Raw genomic sequence first — 20,212 nt, forward strand, 5'->3', positions numbered from 1 at the left:
TCTCCGCGAAGGGAAACTAGACGCGTAGTGTCTAGTTCCCTTCGCGGAGAGGACATTTGCTGTGCGGTGCGTTATGACGTCATCGCGCACCGCTCAGTAATGGTCCTCTTTGTGAAGGGAAACTAGACGCTACGCGTCTAGTTCCCTTCACGGGACCAGAGCCGCAGGAGCCGGGGGGACACAGCGGGCAGCGGAGGGCACAGCAGTGGCGGATCTTGCCATGGTGCGGCACCCTCCGGAAGGCGGCGCCCCGGGCAAAAGTACTGCTTGCCCGTGGCAAGATCCACTACTGCCAGGGCAGCTATGTGGCCCCAAATAAAAGAGAATAATGAGTTTTACTACTGTAAGTGCAGCAGTCACCCAGCTCAGCTGCAGTCTGTGAGCAACTGAGTTACACGTGTAAGCAAGGGGCTGCAGTGAGACTCTTTTCAAGTCAGTACCAGTGAGAGACTTATTCCAGCTCATTGTAGCATTTCCTCACAGTGCAACAGGACAGCTAACTTGTTGGTAACAGTAACTATTGGTTATATCATTTATTGCTTGAACTGCTTTCACTTGCTTGCTTACCTATTGAGGAACTAAACTGTATTGCTTATTGCCATTCACTTTCACTTAGACTGCCTTCACCTGCTTGAATAAGTACTAAACTGTATTGCTTATTGCTACTCACTGCTGTAAGAGCTGCTTTCATCTGCTTTTACTGTCTTACCTGAGGGATAACTCACTTGCTGACATTTACCACTACACTTATTCTCTCTAGGATGCAGTACACTTTACTAGTAAGGGACATTCATTTGTTTAAGGGTGTTGCAGGCCCACCCTGTCACCTGGTGGACTTCAGGAATTTAACCAGGACAGTTAGGTAATAGGACACTTGACTTAAAAATAAAAGACTTCACAAAATAGAGACTGAGAAATAGAGACCCTTACACCGCCACCTGGTGGACATTTGACTTATTGTGCTAGTATTGAGAAAGAACTAGTTATTATTAAATGGTCTTTAACATACTGAACTGTACATTTTAGTGTGTGCATAACCTAAATCTTATATTAACTGTCAATGGATGAGATTGTGCATATTGGATTGAAACATTAACCATTTAAATCCCTTTAACAGTAACCACTACTCCTGTTAAAAAAAAATCGAGTCACTGTCCTAACTTGTAGTGATTGTGTGTGTGTGGGATTACTTTTGGGGGGGTTGGAGGGTCTTTGTCTTCTGACTACACCAAAAAAAGACACAGATCCAGAGTTCTTCAGGGTTCTGAGACAGAAAACAGCAGGGAAGAAACAGGTATGACACACTTATCACCTGCTGACACCGACTACCAGAGGATTATCACACAGGCACAAGAACCATTCTGCACATGAACTGAACAGGTCTTGTGATATCACTAGAAGAAAGAAGTATTCACTATTGTGGGCACACTCGGACTATGTGACACTATACTTAAAGTCAAATATCAGAATGATATTCGACCACTAATGTTAAAATATAACTTTTATTTATTATCTTAAAACATCTGCGAAAATATTGTGCAAGTGAAAAAAGGTGCAAAAATAATAAACACAATGTGAAATGAAGCTAAAAATTCAGTCACTGATGCCTTTAATTTTTCACTCTCTCAAGTGTTTAGAATGTTTCAATTTTTGTTACAAAAATCTTTCCTTTACTATCCTATTGGATAAATGGTATCCCTTATACACTGGGGCAAAATCATGCTTTCCAGGGAACATGATAATCAAATAATAATAATAATAATAGAAAACATTCAAAAATATAATAATAACAAATATCAACTAAACTAGTAAAAATTACAATAAATAAATAAAACTCACAGAAGGGTAAAAGTTCATTTATTTAGAAGGTGAAAATGTCAAGCCAAAAAATATAAGTAGGTTGTAGTTGTTGTAAACTATCAATAATATACTCTTCCTGGCAGCTTATGTACTAGTAAATAGTCCTGGTATAAAAATAACCTATGATTGGGCATGAGATTTGTCAATCAAACTGTGTGGCCTATGAGAGAGATTGACTGGGTACTTAGCTCCTTCAGACCCAACAATCGGGTTTCCTATGATTAAGCTCATGCGAAACGGTCGTTAGGAGACAGTTCACACGGCAGTGAGTCTGTCAATTAGCCTTTTAAATGTTAGTCACTGCACATAGAAATATCCATTGTCTAAACAAATGTACCACCATATATATTGCAGATTGTGACACAACCCTGCAGTGTACTGCATAGCCGCAGTTGCGCCGTAGCAGGACACATACCTGGCGGCCTCGCACTGACGGAGAACGTTAGCAGTGCGTGTGATCTGTGAGACGGGAAGCGGCGGTTAGCGGCCGTAGCAGGACACTCACCCAGCAGCCCCGCATTGACGGATACCATTATTGGTGACCGTACCCTGGGTAACGGGAAGCGGGGGCCAGCGGCTGTACGCTACTATAGCTTGCGGTTCTAGCAAGCTGTGTTCTAAACGGCTCTCTATTGCATTACGTATAAGCTGGAAACCGGGTGCATGTTTTAATACACTGCATCTCCATATAAAGATAAACCTATCCACTTTATCACATTAGTATTATCTAACAGTATTTATAATGGATAGTGTGAAATGTGTTATAAACAGGTAGCCGCTACACCTCTGTATTATCTAACACAACTGTTTGCATTAGGAATTTAACCTGAGTATTAAATACTAATAACTGTGTGGAACATAGTGTCTTTACCCTGAAAGGGAATGTTATGTGGACCCCTGACCATATGTGTGGAATTGCAGACACAAGCTATGACAAGCGGGTATAAGCTGGGGTACAAAATAGAAGGATCATTTTTTAGCGTTGTCTAAAACAGCATATGATACAACACACTAATAATATATCATCGCCACGACCAGCAGGTATAAGCTGGGGCATGTGGTATGGATGTGGGAGCATAAACCATAATTGGGGGGCACAAATTGTCTATTAGTATAGTGCTCATTATAGATGATAAACTGATAATATTCCTGAATAATTGACAGGGAACACAATTGTCCTTTGAATGCATTTAACATGAACTAAGATCATTAATACAGGCATGTAAAAACAGCAGGTTTAGATCATTAAAGTAGTAGTGTCACATGTTACGACTATTTTCAGTCTCACCATACTAATATTCAATCTGTAATATAAACTTATAATTGGACGAACCTTAGGTAAAGTCTAATATAATAGAAGATAATTATATCAAGAGTCATAAATTGAGTAATTAGGGGGCAACAAAGGACTATTCTACAAGACATATAGCCATAAGAAAGGACTTATTACAAGTATCACACAGGGCATGAGTGCCTCATTATAATACTTGGAAAAGAGTGTGCGCACACTACCAAAAATAAGAGATTGTCAGCTAAGAATGACAATCTAGTCCTTTATAGCTCTCACAGTGCTACTCACAAAGGATACTTTTGTTTCCAATAGGATGGTAAAGGAAAGATTTTTGTAACAAAAATGGATACATTCTAAACACTTGAGAGAGTGAAAAATTAAAGGCATTAGTGACTGAATTTTTAGCTTCATTTCACATTGTGTTTATCATTTTTGCACCTTTTTTTCACTTGCACAATATTTTCGCAGATGTTTTAAGATAATAAATAAAAGTTATATTTTAACATTAGTGGTCGAATATCATTCTGATATTTTACTTTAAGTATAGTGTCACATAGTCCGAGTGTGCCCACAATAGGGAATACTTCTTTCTTCTAGTTTCTATATATGTTTAACTTATTCCCAGGAGCACCTCCCATAGAATGTAAGTGATAGATAAACAACAAGATTTAATATATGGGAAAGGACTGTATGTGACTTACTGAACAATCATTGTCTAGTATTTATATAGGTCTGTGCGACCCCCCCCCCCCCTTTCCCTTTTTTCTACCTTGTGATATCACTCACAGCCCCCTGTCAGCTGCAGCATGACTGACAAGCTGCGGCATTTGGGGATGGCAACCAGCACTGTTCTTTAAAACGGGGGCATGTGGCTTCCTTTTATAGGTGTAATGGGTCCAGGCCCTAGGTCGTGGGAACCAGATACGATGGCCAGCTTGAGTAAGCTTCAGTATGTGCAGGCTGACTGCTGCCTGAAAACATTGCAAATCGCGACCAATCCGCAATGGTGATCCGGCTCAGCACTCGGATCTCACAAATGCAAACAGGAGATGTCTATCTCCTACACACTTTTCCTGTCATATTTGAATATTAATTACACGGAATTGCACTGCTGCAGAGTGGTACATAAAGTGATTCAAAGAATTGGGAAACAAGACTTCAGGGGTGATTAATAACAGCAACATGAAGGTGAAGAGAACAGTTTGGACAGTGTGGACACATGTTCTTCTCTTTTACTATAACTGTGTGATATTACAGGTTAATCATACCTCCCAACATGACCCTCTCCAGGAGGGACACAATGCTCTGTTTCTGGACTTTCCTCTGAATTTATGATTTCCAGCGCCTGTTTTGAACAAGTTAATAGATAAGAAAGGTGTTTCACCACAGGTGATGGCAACCATACATTAATGGGGAAACCCAGGAGCAGAGCATTCTGTCACTCCTGGAGAGGGTCATGTTAGGACGTATGGGTTAATGATTTACCTTGTAGCTCAGGGTACTTTATCAGTATCAAAAGACCAAAGTTCACTGTACTTGTAGTGCTCTCAGATCCCCCTAAAAACATGTCAAATACAGTTTCTGAGAGGTTTGTCATATTAAAAGGAGTATTGAGAGTCTTCTCTTCCTGCGAAGATAAACAAAGACCAACATTAATTTTCCTTGAGTACTGTTTGGCTAGCATGTTCTTTTAACACATAAAATAATAATAATAATAATAATAATAATAATAACAATAATAATAATAATAATATAAAATATATATATATATATATATATATATATATATATATATATATATATATATATATATATATATATTGCATAAAAACTGTTCCATTTGGGCTCATTTCATAAAGAAGCTACTGTACAATATTTTGTGCTTTTGCATTGTATTTCCCAATAGTGAAGGACAGCAAAATATACTGTTGCAGCATAGCGTGAACCACAGAAAATAATGCCAAGTTGCATTCTAAAAAATTCACATTTATGAATATTTTTATGTTATTTTAAACCCTATTAAATTCCTCCCATTAATTGGGGAATTTAATAGGGTGTGGGAATCAGGAAGTGAAAGATTTTGTGAGAGTTCTCCTGTTTTTTTAAAGTGGTAGTCATTTTCGTGGCAAAACCAGATTGATTTTGCCATGTAAATGATTGCTACTTTAAAAAACAAGAGAACTTTCACATAATGTTGACCTATTCCAGTTTCCATACTCCACTGAAACTGTCCTCATAAAAGTCTGCAATGACCTCCATGCAGCCAAATCTAAGGGCCACTACTCTCTGCTTATTCTTCTTGACCTTCTTCTTCTGCAAATCCTTCACTCTCTTGGAATGCGTGATACTGTCCTCTCCTGACTGTTGTCATACTTTTTTACACATTTTTCTCTGATCATTCTTTCTCTGTCTCCTCTCATGATGCTACCTCCCCCCCACTTCCACTAACTGTTGGTGTCTCCCAAGGTTCTGTTCTTGGTCCCTCCTTTTCTCTCTCTATACGTCCTCTTTAGGTGAACTCATTAGTTCTTTTAACTTCCAATATCACCTCTATGCTGATGACACTCAAATATACCTTTCCTCCCATGATCTCTCCCCGGCTCTCCTCACTCGTACCTCCAACTGTCTTTCTGCTATTTCTTCTTGGATATCCCAGTGCTTTCTTAAACTCAACATGTCTAAGATTGAGTTGATCATCTTCTCACCCTCCCACACAACCTCAACTCCCACAATCTCATTATCCATTGAAGGCACAACTATATCCTCTAGCCACCAAGTACGCTGTCTTGGCATAATCCCTGACTCTTCCCTCTCCTTCAAACCACACATTCAGCACCTCTCACAAACCAGTCACTTTCATCTCATAAATATTTCCAGCATCAGACCCTTTCTCACCCAGGATGCCACAAAGACCATTATCCACTCACTGATCACTTACAGACTGGATTACTGTAATCTCCTCCTAACTGGCCACCCTGAAAATTACCTCTCTCCACTCCAATATATCCTGAATGCTGCAGCATGGCTCATCTTCCTCACCAAATACACTACATCCACCTCCCCTCTCCTACAAGCACTTCACTGGCTTCCCTTCCCTTTCAGAATCCAATTCAAACTTCCTACACTAACTTACAAAGCACTCACCCACTCCTCTCCCATGTACATCTCTGATCTTATCTCCCTTCACTCTCCCGCCTGTCCTCTTTGCTCTGCTAATGCATACCAGATCCCTTATCTTCTGATTACTTCTTCCCACTCTTATCTCCAAGCTTTTTCACATGCTGCTCCCTTACTGTGGAATTCTCTACCTCTCCCACTCAGACTCTCCAACTCTCTACAGAACTTCAAACAGGATCTTAAAACCCACTTCTTTACCAAACCTAGCCAAATATCATCCTAATCCTCTGTCCCACACTCGGTGTACCCTATCTGTGTCACCCCTGCCTGTCTGCCCCTCCCCTTTAGAATGTAAGCTCTCATGAGTAGTGCCCTCTTCCCTCATGTGATTATCCTTTTCTTACTTTAATAATCCTCAACTACCCAAATTCTGTAGTTTTCGGCCACCCTGATACTTATCACAGTGTCATCTGCTGATGTAGTTATGTTTAGTTACCCTGTACTTGTCCTATATTGTCTTCAACTGTAAGTCACTGTTTTCCTGTTATGATTATGTGCATATATACTCTGTAATTGGGCGCTGCAGAACCCTTGTGGCGCCATATAAATAAAGGATAATAATAATAATAATAATAATATTAATAAAAGTAATAATAATAATAATTTCCCACTTCGTGATTCTCACATTACATTCCCCCCATAGTGTAATTAAATTCTCAGCAATGCATATGATTGAGTTAACCGGTATATTATTACAAAAATGCAAACATTCTCCATTATTTAAAGGAAAAAAATTGAGTGCAAAAAATGCAAAACATAATTAGCAGAATTTCCAACAGTTACAGTATGTTTATGTTTAAGCCACTTTGCACACTGTAGGGCCTTATTCAGAGGTGGACAAAGATGTGGCCATGTCTGTGTCTTTGGGCGCACAACCATCCATAGAAACATAGAATTTGAAGGCAGATAAGAACCAATTGGCCAATCTGCCCCTATTTTACCACATTGTTACCTGAAACCTTATTTGATCCTTATATCTTTGTAAGGATATCCTTATGCCTATCCCATGTATGCTTAAATTTCTCTACTGTCTTAGCCTCTACCACCTCTGATGGAAAGCTGTTCCACTTGCCCACTACCCTTTCTGCAAAGTAATTTTTCCTCAAATTTCCCCTGAACCTACCTCCCTCCAGTTTCAGTGCATGTCCTCATGTTCTATTACTTCTCTTCATTTGAAGAATGTTTCCTGGGCTTTGTTAAAATCCTTAATATATTTGAAAGTTTCTATCATGTTCCCCCTTTCCCTTCTCGGCTCCAAACTATATATATTGAGATTTTTTTAGTCGTTCTGGGTATGTTTTGTGGGGTGTGGATGATTAGATCGACAGTGTCTAGGTCGACAGTGTTTAGGCCGACCACTATAGGCTGACAGGGTTTCTAGGTCGACATGTGCTTGGTCGACAGGTCAAAAGGTTGACATGAGGAATGTTTTTTTTGGGTGTCATTTTCTTCGTACACTGACCGGGAACCCCAATTTGTGCACTGTGTCCCCTCGGCCAGATTACCAATCCAATCATAGTTTATGTGGATCGTTAAGTATGAAAAAGGGAAAAAAAAGAAAAAAAAGGGAAAAACTCATGTCGACCTTTTGACCTGTCGACCTAGCACATGTCAACCTAGAAACCCTTTTGACCTTCCAACCCTGTCGACCTAGTGACTGTCGACCTATTGTGGTTGACCTAAACATTGTTGACCTAGACAGTGTCGATCTTCAGACCGGATCCCGTTTTGTGATGCAGGTCATGCACCATTTTAGTTGCCATTCTTTGAACAGGCTCTAATGTATTAATATCCTTCTGAAGATATGGCCTCCAGAATCGAACACAGTATTCTAGATGAGGCCGGAGCAATGACCTGCATATACATTATACAGTGGCATTATGACTACTTTCTTTCTGCTGCTGAGTCCTCTCCCAATGCAGCCAAGCATCTGACTAGCCTTCTTCATCGTGGGTGTCCTCAATTAATCTTGCGGTTAGCCAATCAGGAGAGCGCTATGACTTATGACTATAGCACTCCCTTATTGGCTGCTGGGTCCGCTAGTGACAGGAGACACAGGGGGGGTCCCAGCATTCAGGGAAAGAGGATCCATGTGTAAACATGGAACCCCTTTATGGAAAATAATTGATGGTCCGCGCTGTATTGTTTTAGCAGCTCAAAATTTGGAAATAGCTGGGACTGCGGTGATGTGCAGTGGGAAGTCTCCTTGGGACCACAGTGGATAGTCACTTCATCCTTGAAAAAGTACACCGAGTGTGTACGAAACGCGATAGGGACATGACTTAGTGAGGACAGGAGAAACATCCTCCATCCAGGAGACCCGCACTTCCGGCTCGATTGCGCCATTAACATCTTCCGCTGGACGCAGCGGCACAACGGCGCCAAAACATCAGAGACTCCACACCAGCCAGTGTTCCCCTGTCCTCGCAGCGTAAGCGTGACGGAAACACACATATGGAGCCACAGGAGGGACAGAACAACACCATCTCCGTACGAATAGGGTAAGATAGGGCAAGTCACATCTGAGCCATTCCCTGACTGTCCAATTTCAAACCCACTCCAAAAGGAGCTGTAAACATTGAGTTTTAACCAAAACATTTTCTCCACAGGTGCCATGTACATTTAATTTTATGTTTTATTTTGTTTTGTTTTTTTACCTTTTACTTTTACATTTTTCATCTTCCATTTTTTTGATATCAGTTTATTTAAAAAAAAACACAAGCGCTGGAATGCCTACATTAAAGAAAGAAAACCAATCTTCACTGGATTTTTTCTAAGTATATATATATATATATATATATATATATATAAAATAGCAGAAAAACTTGGCGGCACTCCTCAGACTTTCTTTCAATCCTTTATTGTGATCCTTAAGCCGACATGTTTCGGGGCTTGTGCCCCGTCCTCAGGGCCAGAACAGCTGGGACTTATAGTTCCACAACAAAGGACAATATTCTTTTTTAAAACACACTTGTAAAGACTATCAGTCCCTCATCCACTCCCAGGGATGGGGGGATAGCCTCAGACTTCACCCCTGGCCCTTGGGTGCCTGGAGGGGGGAACCCCTTGATTTAAGGGGTCACCATTCCCCCAGGGAACCCTGGCCAGGGGTGACTAGTTGATGGAATGATGCTTTGGCCTTAGGGACCTATGTAAAAGTATCCCACGGCTGCGGCATCAACTCCCTGGTTAGTGGAGCCAGGTTCTGGTTTAAAAAATACGGGGGACCTATATGTCTTTTGTCCCCATATTTTTGGAACCAGTACCAGCCTAAGAGACCGGTGCTGGTTATCTAAATACTGGGGGACCATACGCAATTATTTCCCAGTATTTCAACAATCAGGACTGGCTCAAAAAGCTTGAGGTTTGACATGCTTAAGAGGGGGACCCCACACAGTTTTTAAAAAAAAAGTCTTTCTATACTGTACACACTGAAACCCTGCACAGATCTCACGGATCCGTTCAGACTTCATTGTGTTAGGTCCGGCAGTGTTTTACTAATTTCTCCCGTAAAACACTGCAGCAATATGAATTACACCGACATCTGTGAATTTGAATTGAAAAAACATGATACTTTAGTAAATTACTGTGTTTTTTCTCAAAAAGTTGCATTCTCACACTGCCGATGTCAGCCGAGATTGACCTTGGCTGAAATCGGCAGAAATGAGTATCTCAGTAAATATACCCCATACTGTACTTTCTCTTTAGTGCCATTTGCAATGTCACCAATAAAGATATTTAAAAGCACTAGTCCAACTACAGATCCCTGGGGTCCTTCACTGGTAACATTTCCCTCTTGTAAATGCACTCCGTTTACTACAACTCTCTGTTTTCTATCCTGCAACCAAAATCTTATCCATTCAACCATTTTAGTATCCAATCCCAAACTTTTGAGTTTATTTAGAAGTCTGCAATGTGGGACAGTATCAAAAGCCTTACTAAAGTCTAGATAAGCTATAGCTACGCCTCCACCTTTATCTATTACATTAGTCACAAAGTCAAACAAGTCAATAAGGTTTGTTTGACATTATCTCCCCAGTGAATCCATGCTGTTTGAGATCCTATAAATTTCCAGATTTTAGATAATCTACAACTCTTTCTTTTAAGAGTGTTTCTATCAATTTCCCTACCATTGATGTAAGGCTCACTGGTCGGTAGTTGCTTCCCTGTTCCTTGCTTCCACCTTTGTGCAGTGGGACTACATTTGCTCTTTTCCAGTCCTCTGGAATTACTCCTGTAGCTAGTGACTGGTTGAAAGATTCTGTTAATGGTGCTACCAGCACCCCTTTAATCTCTTTTAATATCCTTAGATGTATCCCATCTGGCCCCATTGATTTATCTACATTCAGCTTTGAGAGTTCTGTTAGGACCTTCTCCTCTGTAAATATACTTGTTTCATTTTCATGAGTATCCTGCAACTTAACTGTGGTTCCTTCCCTTCTCTTTCAATAGTGAATACTGAGCAAAAATATTTAATAAGATGATCTGCTATTAAATTGTATCCATCAACAAGACTCCCAGTCTTTGTCTTTAGTCTTATTATTCTGCCTTTTGTTTTTCTCCTTTACCCATTGTCTGGGCCATTTTGTCAGCAGCTTGTGCCTTTTCACGGGTGTAGTACGGCTGACCGGCGGTCACCATACTGAAGCCGGGATCCCGGCAGCATACCGACACCGGGATCCCGGCGAGGAGGGGCGAGTGCAGCAAGCCCATTGCGGGTTCGGTGGCGACCTGCGGTCGCCACGGGTTCTATTCCCACTATACAGGGACTGTTGGTCGGCATGCCGACCATCGGGATAGTGAGCCGATGGGATGGTGGAGGAGGTCATGTGACTGTTGGTCAGCAGACCGGCGGTCACATGAATACCACCCCCTTTTCACATCTGTATACCTTCTTAGTCTCCTTCTGTCTAACAAGATATATCTCTTTGTCTTCATTATTACGTGTCTGCTGATATTTTGTAAAAGCCATCTGTTTTGCTTTTACAATACTTGCTACTTCTTTCGCAAACCACACTGGTTTTTATTTTCCTTCTGTTTTTCCTAACACTTTTGATACAAAGGTCTGTTGCCTTTAATATTGCACTTTTTAATGTTTCCCACCTCTGTTGCACTCCTTCCAAGTTCCTCCACTCGGCCAAAGAATCGCTTACAAATTTTTCCATCCCTACAAAATCAGCCTTCCTAAAATCTAACACCTTTTTTTTTGTATGGGATGAGTCAGTCTCTGTCTTTATGCTGTACCATACTGCTTGATGACCACTGAATTCCAGGTTTTACCCACTTTTACATAAGATGTTGTTTCTCCATTTGAAAGTATTGTGCAGAGTGCGCACCGGTTGGCACCACACCCAGTGACACCTCTGTTAAATACATCTTCGAATATTTAACAACACTAATTTTAAAACTAACGGTGAACATAAACATGAGAATCACATTTTGAACTACAAATTAAAATTAATTTGTGATTTAAATATTAACATATTCAGGCCATTAATTTGTTGAAATTAAATTAGACCTGGTTCAATACTGTAGTCTGCACAACATTGTTTGTGCAAATAGCATTTAATTTCTTCTATGAGGTTACCTGAGTAAACAATAGCTGTCTATTAAGTTAGTTTTTAAAGAATCTGCAACAAGAGACTGAAGTATGAATGATGGCATTTTGTTTTGTTCTATGTATTGTCTGACCTGCTTCATTCTGATGAGGAAGCAATCTGTGTAATCTCGTGGACAGGCAGGATCCAGTGTCTCCTGGTGAGACCTGATGTTCTCCTTCATATAATTTTTAATTGGTATGAGAAGAGTAAACAGTTTCTTGTGGGGTCCAGGTAAATACTGCATGATCCTAGGAAATATATCATATATCTACGGAAGAAAGGAATTATAATTAACATGAGTCAAAGGGGCATATGCAATTGCGGTCGAAATTGCAGCAAATGTAAAAAAAAACGGGGCATTTTCAACACAAAAATATGATTCGACAATGCAATACAGTACTTTTCGACAAAAAAAAGGCAGTTTCAGATTCGACTTTTTGCAAATCGACAGGTGTCAAATTCGACATGTCTGCAATGGTAAAAATGCGGCTTTTCGACAAAAGTATATTCAATTGAAGAATGTCGATTCGACAACAGTGATTTTCGACAGTCATTTCGTCAATTTCAGTCCGCCACATTTTGCTGGCAAGATCTAATAAAAAATTTTAAAAACATGTTTTTTTTGGGTGTTTTTTTTTTGTTGCTAATAGCATATTAATTTATATTAGAAGGGATTATCTATTTGGTTTGTCTATTAGGAGCCACAAGTATTATTTAATATATTTTTTTAAAGAATATGTTTTTTTTTACTGACTAAAATAATATGGAGAGACCAGAGCATGCTTTTAAGTGGGAAGGGGTGGGAATGGGTTAAAAACCCTGAAAAAAAATGTGTGGGGTACCCCCTCCTAAGCATAACCAGCCTTCGGCTCTTTGAGCCGGTCCTGGTTGTAAAAATACGGGGAAAAAATTGACAGGGGTTCCCCCGTATTTTAACTACCAGCACCGGGCTCTGCGTCCGGTCCTGGTGCAAAACATACTGTGGACAAAAGACGTAGGGGTCCCCCGTATTTTTCACACCAGCACCGGGCTCCACTAGCTGGAGAGATAGTTCCACAGCCGGGGGACACTTTTATACCGGTCCCTGCGGCCGTGGCATTAAATCCCCAACTAGTCACCCCTGGCCGGGGTACCCTCGAGGAGTGGGGACCCCTTAAATCAAGGGGTCCCCCCCTCCAGCCACCCAAGGGCCAGGGGTGAAGCCCGAGGCTGTCCCCCCATCCAAGGGCAGCGGATGGGGGGCTGATAGCCTTGTGTCAAAAAAAAAGGATATTGTTTTTTGTAGCAGAACTACAAGTCCCAGCAAGAATCCCCCGCAAGCTGGTACTTTGAGAAACACAAGTACCAGCATGCATGGGAAAACAGGCACGCTGGTACCTGTAGTTCTACTGCAAAAAAAATACCCAAATAAAAACAGTACACAAACACTGTGATAGTATAACTTTATTACATACAGGCACACCGACATACACATACTTACCTATGTTGACACGAGGCTTGGTCCTCTTCACCAGTAGAATCCACAAGTTACCTGTAAATAAAATTATACTCACCAAAATCTGGTGAAGATCTGTCCTCTTCTGCTTGTAAACCACATACTTGACAAAATAATAATGCTGAGGTAACACAATATATAATATCCTGAACAACGACATTTGTGTTGCAACTTTGTGAAAATATGGTAAACTTGGAAGACCATGGTATTATTTTTTGGGGTACCAAATACTCCCTACCATTTCTTGAAGCAGGTCATACAGGGCCGGCTCTACCATTAGGTAGCTTTATGCGGCTGCCTTGGGACTCCGGCCACTGGAGGGCACCACTGAGTTCATCTAGCAAAAAACTGAAGGATGTTTCTGTATGTGGGTCAGTAATGAACTTACAGATGGGGAAATGGAACAAAATAAGGAGCATACAAATATATGACGCCGGAATCCCAACAGCCGGCATCCTTAATGTTAGCATGCCAGGGAGGGTTAGTGTTAGGCTGCGGAGAGGGAGAGTTAATGTAAGAGGTAAAGTTAATTCATTTTATTTAAGATGTTGGTATTCTAGTGGTTGGGATGCCGCTGTCTGTATTTTGACTGGCGGCATCCCGTACCCAACCCCAATTAAATATCCCCACCAGACCCCATATACAGTATATAAAGTATAGATAGCACTCAAGCACTTTTAAAGAGAAAATATATTGTAAACAAAGTCAATTTTTTTTAGTTTATTTACAGTATACCTTGTCACTTTAAAAGTCCTTGAATGTTGTCCCTTTTCTCTGTATATATATAATGATGAAATTCACCCCAACCCATCTTTGTCTACACTCCAGAAGGTGTTGATTGTGGTGGTGGGGTTTGCAGGTTAGGGGGGTGCTAGGCTGAAGCTTTGCCTAGGGTGCACAGAGACCTTGCACCGGACCCGAGGTAATTAATTTTATATGCTAATGAATGTGACCTATTTAATATGATTCTCACATGCTATGTGCTATGATAAAACAAATTGCATGATAAACCACTAGCTATGGTCGACTGCTTGTTGATACCAGGATTCAATTATCGAAAATATTCCTTATGATCCATGCATTTATTAATTTGTGAAATTTTGTTTTTGTAAATAAGGAAGCCTGTTTTGTCCTCACAACAATGTTCACCATTAAGCTTATACCCTAGAGAAGAGTGTGTGGAAAATATCCAATTGGGTGGGAAGTTTACTATTTTTTGAATAGGTCCCTATCCAGTTTATGCACCAATTTTGGCCATAAAAAGGTCTCACCAACACCATCATTTTATTTGGTTCTATATTTTTAAGGTTACTAAAAATATTTATTTGGGAATATATTTTAAGGTAAGATTATTCAAAGTTATGTTTTAAATCTATCAGTATGCTCAATAAGCATGCCCCAGCAAAAGAGTCTACTTTACTGTTTTTCCCTATATTAATGGTCATAATGTCGACATGCTTTGCATGTTGACATTGACCACATTCACATTCATCATGTCTACACTGATTAAACTTGACAAAATGTTCCTGGAGGTCCAATGGTGACTTACCTGGGTTGGGAGGTCCAGTTGCTACAGCTGTGTTTTCCAGGTGACTTCTGGTCGATCATGCAGCGGTTCTGGCGGTATTGCAACTCCCTAACTCTATACTAACCTTTCCTCACAGCCTAACTTTAGCCTTCTCTTCCACAACCTATCCCCAACCCTCCACTCCTGAAACCTAACCTCCCCTCCCACAGCCTAAACCTTAGCCTCCCCTTCCACAGCCTAACCTTTGCCTCCCCTCCCGCAGCTTTACTCTAATCCTCCACTCCTAAATCCTAACCCTAGCCTCTCCACCCCTCCCACAGCCTAATCTTAGCCTCCCTTCCTGCAATTTAACCCTAACCCTTCACTCCTGAAGCCTAACCCTATCCTCCCCTCCATATTCCAGGTCAACATTCAACAATGTGGTGATGTCAACATTATGACTGTTTATATTTGAAACGTGGACATGACTGTATATCTAAATAAATATGTTACCTTAATTTTGTGTTTTCTTGAATATCTTCTTTATAGTCAATAACATATATTAAAGTGTAAGCTGCAATAGGCCCTACTCACCTGACCCCACTTTGATGAGACAATATGAAAAGCCTCACTTGATTCTTCAAGAATTTGCATCCATTTCTTGTCATTGTAGTCATGGCGTGTTCCAATCAGTATATTTAACAAAATATTAGAGGTAGCACAGGTCAGAGTGCAGCTTGGGTCATACGGTTGCTCTAAAGAAGTACAAAAAGTGTAATTTACTAGAATGTGAGGTTAGTTTTCACCAATAAGGTATACTCACTATTTATTAGAATCTTTCCTAGCAATTTACTAAGAACCAGTGAAGCTGAGGTATGGGATGCTTGGTTAATCAATAAATTGATAAAATATGAAAAAGGTGACAAAATGTAACTTAATTGCACAAGTGATGATATTTAAATTATACAACTCACTATGTAAACATATAGGGCCTAATTCAAGGTTGATTGCAGAAGCAAAATCTTCCTCTAATGGGCAATCAACCTTGAATTAGGCCCATAATCCACTAAAATGTGGCTATAAATCTACAAAATGTGTTAAAGCAAGGAATACAGGGTATAAATGCATTCTTGTTAGGAATTAAATATTGCCAATTGTTACGAGTTGAATATATAAATATAATTAATTAATCTTGGATCACCATGCATAAAATTTGCCCTTAACTAATATGGCCATCATTAACGCTCAAGAATAAATCTTGTTTTCTGTTTGTGCTTAAAGAAAGTAGTGATGAGTGGGATCGGTTCCCTGAGAACCGAACCCCTCCGAACTTCATGCTCCGGGCTGGTATCCGAGCCCAGCAAGGGACTTCACGCCAGACTTGGAAAACAGAACAAGGCAAAACTCCATCATCCTGCTGTCAGATTGTCGCAGGATTTGGATTCCATATAAACAGCCATGCATTGCCATAATTTTCACTCTGGACATGAAGAGTGAGGGTGACAGACCTCTGTCTCTCTGTGGGTGGTGGCGTCGAATGAGGTTAGTGTGTGCTCTGTAGGGGTGCTGCTGCAGTCACTATGGTGTACCTGTGCTGTGTAAGGGGTGCTGTCCTGGCTGTCACTGGTGTTTCATGTGCTGTTACGGGTGCTGCAGCTGTAAATGGGTGTTGCTGTGCTGGCTGTCACTATGTTGTACAGGGGGCAGGGGCACTGTCCTCCTGTATGCTGTAAAATATAGGGGTGCTGCTGTTAAAATAGCATTACACTTGCCATATATGCTGTAAAAATTCAGGGATGCATTTGTTAAAAATTAAAAGCACACTGGTCCTGTATGTTGTGAAAATATAGGGGTGCTGCTATTAAAATAACATTACACTGGCCCTGTATGCTGTAAAAATGTAAGGGTGCAGTTGTTTAAAATTAAAAGCACACTGGTCCTGTATGCTGTAAAAATATAGGGGTGCTGCTGTTAAAATAGCATTACACTGGACCTGTATACTGTACAAATTCAAGGGTGCAGTTGTTAAAAATTAAAAACACACTGGTCCTGTATGTTGTAAAAATATAGGGGTGCTGCTGTTAAAATATCATTACACTGGCCCTGTATGCTGTAAAAATTTAAGGGTGCAGTTGTTAAAATAAAAGTAGACTGGTCCTGTATGCTGTAAGAATACTGGGGTGCTGTGAAAATTAAGGGTCACTGTTCTGTGTGCTGTAATAATAAAGGAGTGCTGTCCTGTGATATGGAGAACAAAAATTTGCAGGAAAAAATTGCGGATTATCAGGGACCACTTTCAGTTCCTAGTACTAATGCTGAAGCTGCTGCTGCCACCAGTCATGACATTGACGATGCAATTCCATCAACATCGTCTGCTAAGGCCGATACCCAATGTCATAGAGGACATGTAAAAACTAAGAAGCAAAAATTAATAATCAGAAAAAAATTAATTATCTGACTAGAAACATACAATTGGCAATATGCCGTTCACGACACAAAGTGGCAAGGAAAGGCTAAGGCCTATGTTGCTGACTGGTGGTTCAGCTTCTCATGATGATGGAAGCCCTCCTCCTTCTCGAAAAATAAAATAAAAAATTAAGATTGTTAAAGCACAGGAAAAAAACAATTGTGCGTTCAGAGATATCACAAATCTCCAAGGAGAGTCCAAGTGTGTCCGTGGTTTCAATATCTAGGCCGGACCTTCACAACACTGTATGGAAAGAGGAGGCTCCTACCACCTTTTGCATGCCCCCTGCAAGTGCTGGGAAGAGAACTGCCAGTCCAGTTGCTGATATTGAGATTGAGGATGTCACTGTAGACATATACCAGGATGAGGAGGATCTTGGTGTAGCTGGTGCTGAGGAGGAAGTTGACAATGAGGATTCTGATGGTGATGTGGTTTGTTTGGATAAGGCACCAGTGGAAACAGTTGTGGTCCGTGGGATGAGAAATCCCATTGTCATGCCTGGGCAAAATATTAAAAAAGCCACCTCTTTGGTGTGGAATTATTTCTCCACAAATCCAGACAACAGGTGTCAAGCGGTGTGTTGCCTTTGTCAATCCATAATAAGTAGAGGTAAGGACATTAACCACCTAGGAACATCCTCCCTAATACGTTACCTGCAGCGCATTTATCAGAAGTCATTGCCAAGTTCAGAAACTTTGGGTAAGAGCATAAGCAGTCCACTGACACCTAAATCCTTTCTACCTGTTTTACCCAAGCTTCTGCAAGCCACACTACCAACTCCCTCAACATCAATTTCCTCCTCAGTCAGGAACGGAAGTAGTCCTGGCGTGACTGACGAATCCTCTCCTAACCAGGATTCCTCCACAGGATCCTTGAGTGGTATGCCTACTGCTGCCGCTGCTGCTGTTGCTGCTGGGAGTCGATCATCCCAGAGAAGACCAATTGTACTATTTCAACTAAGCAATTGACTGTCCAACAGTCCTTTGCTAGGGAAATGAAATATGACAGCAGTCACCCTGTTGCAAAGCGGATTACTGAGGCAAAAACAATTATGCTGGTGTTAGACGCGTGTCCAGTATCCGTCATTAGTGCAGTGGGATTTAGACAGTTGATGGACGTACTATGTCCCTGGTACCACATCCCATCTAGATTCCACTTCACTAGGAAAGCGATTCCAGGAATGTACAGGGACATTAACAAAAGTGTCCGCAGTGTCCTGAAAAATGCGGTTGTACCCAGTGTCCACTTAACCATGAAGACTGGAGCACCAACAAACACTACTGAACCTACCTTGCCATCACCTGAAGCAAGAGGTGGTAACGAGGTGGAATTCAACACTCTATATGCTTCGGAGGATGGAGGAGCAGCAAAAGGCCATTCAAACCTATACATCCACCTACGATATAGGCAAAGGATGGGGAATGCACCTGACTCAAGCGCAGTGGAGAATGATTTCTGTCTTGTGCAAGGTTCTCCAACCCATCGAACTTGCCACACGTGAAGTCAGTTCAGACACTACCAGCTTGAGTCAGGTCATTCCCCTCATCAGGCTATTGCAAAAGCAGCTGGAGAAATTGAAGGAGGAGCTAAGATGGAGTGATTTCATTAAGTAAATGGGACTTGTGGATGGAGCCCTTCATTCGCTTTGCCAGAATTCAAGGGTAGTCAATCAGTTGAAATCAGAGTACTACATTTTGGCCACCGTGCTTGATCCTAGGTTTAAAGCCTACATTGTTTCTCACTTTCCGGCAGACACAAGTCTGCCGAGGTGCAAAGACCTGCATGTGAGACAATTGTCAACTCAAGTGGAACGTGACCCGTCAACAGCTCCTCCATTTTCTCCCGCAACTGGGGCTGCAAGGAAAAGGATTACATTTCTGAGCCCAGCCACTGGCAGTAATGCAGGGCAGTCAGGAGGAAATGTTGACATCTGGTCCAGTTTGAAGGATCTACCAACGATTACTGATGTGTCTACTGTCACTTCATATGATGCTGTCACCATTGAAAGAATGTGGTGGATTATATGGGTGACAGCATCCAAGTAGGCATGTCAGACAATCCGTAAGCATACTGGCAGGAAAAAGAGGCAATTTGGAGGCCCTTGCACAAACTAGCTTTGTTTTAACTAAGTTGCCCCCCCCCCCCTCCAGCAGTGTGTACTCCGAAAGAGTGTTTAGTGCATCCGGTAACCTTGTCAGCAATCGGCAGAAGGTTACTCCACAAAATGTGGAGAAGATGATGTTCATCAAAATTAATTATAAATTCCTTCAGGTAGACCTTTACCAGCAATTGCATCCAGAAAGTACACAGGGACCTGTGGTGGTGGATTCCAGTGGAGACAAATTAATACTCTGTGAGGATGAGGATGTACACACTGAAAGGGGTGAGGAATTGGAGGATGAGGACGGCATCTTGCCTCTGTAGAGCCAGTTTGTGCAAGGAGAGGTGAATTGCTTTTTTTTTGGTGGGAGATTAATTGCTTATTTTTTAGTGGGGCCCAAACAAACCAATCATTTCAGCAACAGTCGTGTAGCAGACCCTGTCGCTGAAATGATTAGTTTGTTAAAGCGTGCATGTCCTGTTTATACAACATAAGGGTGGGTGGGAGGGCCCAAGGACAATTCCATCTTGCACCTCTTATTTTCTTCTTTGCATTACGTGCTCTTTGGGGCTTAGTTTATAAAACTGCCATCCTGTCTGACACTGTAGTGCCACTTCTAGATGGGCCAGGTGTTTGTGACACACACTTGTGTCGCTTAGCTTAGTCATCCAACAACCTCAGTGCAACCGTTTGCACTAAAAACAATATTGTGAG

The 20,212-nt window shown here is 41.2% G+C and overlaps 1 protein-coding gene across 2 annotated transcripts in view; it reads right to left on the bottom strand.

The window, feature by feature from the left end:
* Positions 1 to 20,212, bottom strand: part of LOC134949269 (cytochrome P450 2C16-like) — a 66,325-nt gene that overhangs the window by 30,077 nt on the left and 16,036 nt on the right. The window contains exons 4-6 of one of the 2 annotated variants that reach the window (XM_063937761.1): positions 15,525 to 15,685; positions 12,020 to 12,196; positions 4,637 to 4,778 (exon numbers count right to left, since the gene is read on the bottom strand). In XM_063937761.1, the coding sequence (XP_063793831.1) occupies positions 4,637 to 4,778; positions 12,020 to 12,196; positions 15,525 to 15,685 (480 nt within the window). The remainder of the gene's footprint in view (positions 1 to 4,636; positions 4,779 to 12,019; positions 12,197 to 15,524; positions 15,686 to 20,212) is intronic. The other variant, XM_063937762.1, reaches the window with a different exon arrangement.

This window comes from Pseudophryne corroboree, chromosome 8, assembly GCF_028390025.1.
Source record: "Pseudophryne corroboree isolate aPseCor3 chromosome 8, aPseCor3.hap2, whole genome shotgun sequence".
NCBI lineage: Eukaryota > Metazoa > Chordata > Amphibia > Anura > Myobatrachidae > Pseudophryne > Pseudophryne corroboree.